Source organism: Syngnathus acus, chromosome 9 (genome assembly GCF_901709675.1).
Source record: "Syngnathus acus chromosome 9, fSynAcu1.2, whole genome shotgun sequence".
Taxonomy (NCBI): Eukaryota; Metazoa; Chordata; class Actinopteri; order Syngnathiformes; family Syngnathidae; genus Syngnathus; species Syngnathus acus.
In genome coordinates this window covers 5733520-5740652 of record NC_051094.1, presented here as the reverse complement: position 1 = coordinate 5740652, position 7133 = coordinate 5733520, and the positions used below count along the sequence as shown (strand labels likewise).

At 42.9% G+C, this 7133-nt stretch overlaps 1 protein-coding gene across 3 annotated transcripts; it reads left to right on the top strand.

Annotated features, from left to right (window-relative positions):
- On the top strand, positions 1 to 4024 carry pheta1 (PH domain containing endocytic trafficking adaptor 1). 3 transcript variants are annotated; one of them, XM_037259429.1, is made up of 4 exons: positions 17 to 122; positions 348 to 404; positions 471 to 564; positions 1420 to 4024. In XM_037259429.1, exon 4 carries the CDS (start codon positions 1460 to 1462, stop codon positions 2270 to 2272), a length of 813 nt encoding a protein of 270 aa, XP_037115324.1. In that variant the 5' UTR covers positions 17 to 122; positions 348 to 404; positions 471 to 564; positions 1420 to 1459; the 3' UTR covers positions 2273 to 4024. The 3 variants fall into 3 exon arrangements, with proteins under 3 accessions (XP_037115322.1, XP_037115323.1, XP_037115324.1); XM_037259427.1 differs by lacking the exon at positions 348 to 404 and having other exon boundaries at positions 1 to 122; XM_037259428.1 differs by having other exon boundaries at positions 15 to 122; positions 348 to 564.
- Positions 4025 to 7133: the final 3109 nt, after the last annotated feature.

Below are 7133 nucleotides of genomic sequence, written 5' to 3'. Positions count from 1 at the left end.
CAAAGCAACACTAGCGCTCCTTATGTGGGTCACGTGACATGGGGAAAAATGGGAGAAGGAAGGCGGCTCGATAAAGAACGCTCCAAGGACTTTTCTCCAGAACAAACATCTTTACTCAACTGGTAATTTGATTCCTAGCAATAATTAAAATGTGGATGTCGTAATATGGACGCTTGACGACGCTAGCTGAGCGTTCACGTGTGAACTCAACGCTAAGTCCTGTAAATGATGTAGCGAAAACGACGCAGTGCTACAAACCCAACATGATCTCTTTCCACACACTTAAGCGATATTTTTGCTCTATTTCTTCTTTTTGTCTCGGCGGTTTTTTCTTCTTTTTTTTACAGTCGGAAAAGTGCTGATGCGTCAAAAGCTGCTGACAAAGCCAGAGAGTGAATCATTTGGTGGGGAGAAAGCTCATATGGCATGTTATTTTTCAACCAAACATGAAATGTCTTCATTTTTGGCAGGATGTTTTTGAAAATGGCTTAAGAGATGAAATACAAAAAGTGGACGCTTGGAATTAGAAGAGCAACTGTGATGGGAGCAAGAGACGACGTACACGTAAGTCACTTAGTTTGGATCCTTATTACTTGAAGAAGGTATCTGATTCAATGAGGATTTTTTAAAAATCTAAATTTCTTACAGTAAAAGAAACAAACACTTTCACTGCGTTGTCCTTGTTTCCACATCTGCTTTACAATTAAAGTTCTGGGTTCGATTAGATGTTCATCCTTTTGCTGTGTGGGTACTGAAACTTGCTACTACATTCCGAAAGCATGCAAGACTGAACTGTCAATAGTTAATGATAATGAATTTGACTGTAAATTACCGTTGAACGGTTAATCAAATCGACATAGCAATGTACGAGAATGCGGCTTTCAAATTACTTCAGTAATACATAGCGCAACATGCCATAGGAATTTGAAAGTTGCTTATTTTGGAGAAAGGTCAAAATGTTGTTACAATACGACACGACTTAATGTAAATTATTTTGCAGACCACCAAGTAATGACTCGCGACGACTGTTTGAGAATAATTGACCGAAACACATTGTAAAAGCCGATGTATCCACTGTGACTTGAGTTGTTTACTTAGGGCTGTGACCCAATTTATGGCCGCACATGTGACTCCAACGCAAAGTCCATCCTGTCGTGAGAGAGATTTTAATCTAAATCACATTTGACCAATTCATGGTTGAGGACTGAACTGACTTGCAACATCATTTTTGCGGCCCACTAAAACAATTGAAGTGGATCCTATATTTTTTTTGTGAGTGGATTTGATATTTACATTTTGGCAGAAAATCAGTTTTGTTTTTTCGAGAGGTCTTACAAAACCTTTCCTATAATGTCGCCTGTCCAAAATGATTTTCACACCCTTGCCTTGATTGTTTTCCTTCTCATGGACCTCTTGCAGATGAATTAATAATCCGCAAGCAAGAGAAAGCGCAGTGACGATGAAGCTGAACGAACGCAGCGTGGCCCACTACGCCACGTGTGACTCGCCGCCCGACAAGACGGGCTTCCTGTTCAAGAAGGGCGAGCGCAACACGGCTTACCATCGCCGCTGGTTCGTCCTAAAAGGCAACATGCTCTTCTACTTCGAGGAGCGCGACGGCCGCGAGCCCATCGGCCTCATCGTCCTAGAGGGCTGCACCGTGGAGCTCTGCGAGTCGGCCGAGGAGTTCGCTTTCGCCGTCAAGTTCGACTGCGCTCGGGCTCGCGTGTACAAGATGGCGGCCGACAGCCAGGCGGCCATGGAGTCCTGGGTCAAAGCGTTGTCGCGGGCCAGCTTTGACTACATGAGGCTGGTGGTCAAGGAGCTGGAGAGGCAGTTGGAAGAGATCCGAGAGGCGGGCGGCGGAGTCCCACAAAGCAGGCCCAGGTCATTCAAGCGAGTGTCCAAATCACGATCGTCGTCATCGTCGTCGTCCTTGTCGACGTCGTCCTCCTGCTCTGGACAGAAGAACCACCAGGATGAGGGCCAGCTCATGTCCGGAGGTCCCAAGGAGAACGGCGTGGCCTGGAGCAAAGCGCAACCCGGCTTGGCTAACGGTTCCTCTGAGGCAGCTAACTCCTGTGTAGCCTGGGAGGGCGGGGCGGACGGGGCGAGTGCCAATGGGGCCAGGGCTCCCCCGGTGCCCCCTAGAAGAAGAGGAGCATCTCTGGAGAGCCCCTTCTCACCCGGCACCGGATGTTTCTCCAAGCTCCACGACTGGTACGGACTCGAGGTGGAGGAACTGAGGGCCCAGTGGCTGCAGAGTCAGTGAAGCCATTGAGACGGGTCTAGTTATCCAAAAATATTTCATTCCGTTGTTCCCTTTTCCAGGGTGGAAGTGGAAACTGAACAGTATCCCCCAAGTGCTAAAAGCAGACTACACCCTTGAATGTTTTTAATCTTCATCACGAGCCACTTTTAATACTGCCTATAAAAGCCCTCCACCCCCCAAAAAAACCGAATCATTCGAAGTCCCCCTATTATTTTTTTGGGGAGGTAGTTGCCAGTTTCGCACCAACTGTGTGAAAGCAGGCATTTTTCGCCTTTGGTGGTAGTCACCACTTCTTTGTAGCGGTTACTTTCCACCTTGATATAAACGGCAGCAAGACAGAACAATGGCACAAAGTGGACCAAGCAATTGTCCCCCTTTGACTAGTTGCCAGTTTTCAACATTTTTTCACCTCTTCTGAATCGGGAAGGCAACAGCACAATTTTATGCTTTTATGGGTAGTTGCCACTTTTAAAGGACTTGATTTTGCTGACTTGCTTGTGTTGCCGTAGTGTAAAAGCACCTTTGTGTACAATCTGAGATCATGCAAAGAAAATTAAAGAAATATTCCTTTTTCTTCACCTTTGCTTCAAAACAAGTCAGTGCAATATTGATAACATTGTCATTTTGCTCAATTGTGATTTTGTGCCTCTGTTCAATTTGTATTTTATTTTGTTACAACTTGCCAGTCAAGTGACTCAGAAACAACTACACGCTGCTGCAGAAACACAAGTGACAACAACTACTATAATCAATATATTCCATTTCATTCAGCCTTGACTCATTATTTCCTCCATCGTTCCATTTAAAAGTTTTCTTTACGCTACATAGATGTTTTCTATTTATTGATGTTTGCACGCACGTTTGGATGAAAGGTGGTGGGTGAATTGTTTAGTTTGCACCCCACCGCTCATGTTCTCTCTCAGCGCACGATGCAATCATCTCTTTCCCTCACAGGTATTATTGAAGGATATCTGACTTCTTGTTTCCTCTTCCATGTTGGAAGTTTTTTTTTGTCTTATGCCAGTGTTCAGCAAAACGGGCTCGTTCCGTAGTGACTCAATACACATTTACAAAGCCTCCACTTTGCTGTGTCACTTGCGTTGATGTTTGTTTTTTGACAACTATTACTTTGGTCCAGTGTTGTCTATGGACCGGTTCTGACGTGTTCCGACGGTGGCTGGGTGGCTTCAGTCCGTGTCATTGCACAGCATTGTGATGAATGTTACAGACATGGTGCAAGAGGGAGGTTGTTGTTGTTTGCATGCATGTTAACTTTAAGTATGATGGGATGTCTTACAATTTAAAAGTGCCATTTTTAAACCATATGAATAATAATTGTAGCATAATCAAAAGTGCCAAATTACAACTCATTTAACTTCATTGATTGTTTTTATAGAAGTTATTGTGATTTTTTTTTTTTTAAATTGCACATGATGGTATATTCAAATATCTGCCATAAAAATACAATTGCGTCTATGTCTTATTGATTTAATTTAGCATATGCCGTTACTTCTGCTAACACTCGTCTGTTGTCACAATAATTCCATAAATGCAAATGTATGTACGATGATGTGTGCTAATCAAATGTGACAAATGGATGGTGTAGTTTTTAAGGGCTTTTTTTAATTACATTTTTTAATGTCATGCCATCATTTAAAACTAATATCAAGCATTCTGCGATGATTATGGTACATGAAATATATTTAATCACCAACCGTAAGCAACCCAATAAACCTTCAACAGTATTCTGAACTTGTTCTTTACGGCTCATTTGGAACTTTGTATCATTTTCGTTTTCCTTTATTACACTATTAACGCCATGAAAAATACAATAAAAGTACAATATCCCAAAAAGCATACAACTGAAATAAGTACAAAGGACGACGGATTGCAATTTTTTATTTATTTAATACAGCGGAAAAAAGAACGAATCACTTTAGGAAGTGATTTGTTCACTGAAAAGATTCGTTCTTTTGAACCCACTGTGTGTAGTATCGTTTAATGTGTATGGGTTGTTTCCACTGGATGTAAAAAGAAAAAAAAGAAAAGAAGCTGTATCAGTGTGTGTGTGCGTGCGTGCGTGTGTGTGCGCGCGTGTGTGTGTGAGGGGGAATCATCGAAGGAAGAACGAATCTTTTGAGCGAACTGATTCTAAAGATTCAGTTCACCTAAAAGAACTGGAATGCACATCATTAACACCCGTGCTTCTTGGTGCGCTTTTTTATATTCACTTCCTACTTCCCGTTGCCGCAAAATAAGGTAAAAACCAACGTAAAGTGTCCACAGTACATAAAAGAGAAAACGTCACGTCACTGCTGTAAACACAAAATACGGCATAAGACACCGAACAAATGACACAATGACATATAGAATAATAATATGAGAGCACAAATAACTCAACATCTTCACTGAATGCTTCCTCAGTTTTTAAAAAACAACTTTTAAATTTGTTGATTCTAATCCTAGATACAGGCTTTGTTAACATGTCAGCAATCGTGTTTTCTGATGGACAGTACACAATCTCAAAATTTCCACAGTTAAGTGCTTCACGAATGAAGTGGAACTTAACATCAATGTGTCTTATCTCTGTCTATTCACCGGGTTCTTACTCAAAGCAGTGGCTCCTTGATTGTCCCCGTAAATCTTTGTGCAACTGTATGTCGCATTGTCCATGCCATTTAATCGATTCAATTTAATTCCTTGTGTGATGGGCAATCACGTTATGATTTTTATTTGCGACTTTTTGTTCTCAATGTGGACCGTTCTGACTTGTTTTCATAGGAACAGACATTTCTTTAGTTTTGGGATAGTTCTGACTTTGCTCATTTTACAGTTTTAATGGTGGACAGACATTTGTAAAATGACTTGTGGTTTATTTCTGGGAAGATGGACTTTTTTTTTTTTTCATTGTATGGTGGCATTTTCTTGATATCTCTTTCATAATGTATAGACTAGTGCATCATCATACAAATGTTCGACTTTTGTGATTAGTGACAGCTTTCAGTGCACTTTACAATCTGTATGATTTGATCGCCTTCGGCTTCCTAGCTACAACCAATTTCACGCTTTTGCGACAAAAAAGAAACTTTGTTGTGTTGTGCAGTGCAGAACCCTCTCCCCCCTCCCGTTGAGTCAAAAGTATAAAGACGCAACATCCACTTGTGCACATTTGATTTAAAATAAAATAAATCCTGCAAATATTGGAATTTGCTGCTGCCAAACTACAAATATACACGGGCCGTGGTTTGATGTTTTAGTATTACCATTCACCGCTAGATGGCAGGAGAAGGATATTTGCAAGGTTTGTGAGAGAGGCACCTGACTCGACCCCTCGCTTCCCGTGGAGTCTCCACTGTGGAAGATTTCCTATCTTATAATGCTTTTTGTTGCAAATAAGTTAATCAACGTAAATGGTCATTGACTAAAGCCATGTATTGGCTTGATCTGAGGCATTTTATGCAACCCTGCTCCAACACGCACATGCACTTCTTTGACTTATTATGACTTATTTGTCCCCTCATCCAAAACATCTCTTGGTTTGCTTTCAGAGAAAAAGGTCTGCCGCTGCAACTTGAATTGTAGAGGTGGAGGACATTTTTATGGCTTGCTCCACGCAAAACAAGCACCCACCCACCTCATCTGCCGCGAAGCCCGAAATGAGTCTTCAGCAGAGTGCAATATTCGTTTTATATATTGTAAAATTGAGTGATTCACTCAAGTATGCTAAAAATTACGTCAACAACATACTTCTTCAGGATAATAAAATAATAATAAAAGTACAATAATCCCTCGTTTATTGCGGATAATTGGTTCCAAGACCACGCGCAATATGTGAAAATCCGCGAGACCTCCAAGACATCTCGTGTGGGGAATTTTGTCCCAAAGTGGATACTTTTTAGTTGTTATTATCAATTTGACCACGAGTGAACAACTATGTGTCTTTGTGCTCCTGTTAAACAAACGTATCGTTGTGGAAGAAGTCTTGAACGTTCTGACGACTCCCCCGCAGCAAAGCCAAAGTAGCGTGATGAGTCCGAAGTCATTTTTCAATTTGTTCGCCATTACTGTGTGGTGCTGTCACGTGTCTGCTGGTCGGATAGCCGTCCACTAGTTTCAGGCAACCTTGGACTCGCAACATAAGTAACAAGCAGTGTTGCCGTTTGTGTGTCTGCTCCCTCTTGTCGAAAGCTGAGTCCCCTTTCTACACCTCAAGATCATAATGAAAATAGTCAGGCTTACTGGTCGGTCAGTGGATTTTTGTTTTCTCCTTTTGTTGCTTAATACTGATCAGTTGGTTCCCATCAGCCAGCAGCTGACATCATGGGTCCTGGACTTCCTCACAAACAGACCGCAGTTTGTGAGGACAGGAGGCCGTGTGTCTGACACGGTGGTCTGCAGCACAGGAGCTCCACAGGGGACCGTCCTGGCCCCCCTCCTCTTCACCATCTACACAGCTGACTTCACCCACCACACATCAACCTGCCACCTCCAGAAGTTCTCGGACGACTCCGCCATCGTCGGTCTCATTAACAACGGAGACGAGACGGAGTACCGAGAACTGAATCACAGATTCGTGGACTGGTGCCGGCGGAACCGCCTCCAGATTAACTCTGGGAAAACAAAGGAGCTGGTGGTGGACTTCCGCCGGCGCAAAGTCTCCCCCTCGCCGGTGAACATCCAGGGAACGGACATAGAGATTGTGGACTCTTACAAGTTCCTGGGTGTTCACCTGAACAATAAACTGGACTGGACTGTTAACACTCAGGCCCTATACAAGAAGGGCCAAAGCAGACTCCACCTGCTGCGCAGACTGAGGTCCTTCGGAGTGAGGGACGGCCTCCTGAGGACCTTCTATGACTCT

Coding starts and splice junctions, on each gene's coding strand:
- pheta1 (XM_037259427.1), top strand. CDS start 1,460: ATGAAGCTGAACGAACGCAGCGTGGCCCACTACGCCACGTGTGACTCG.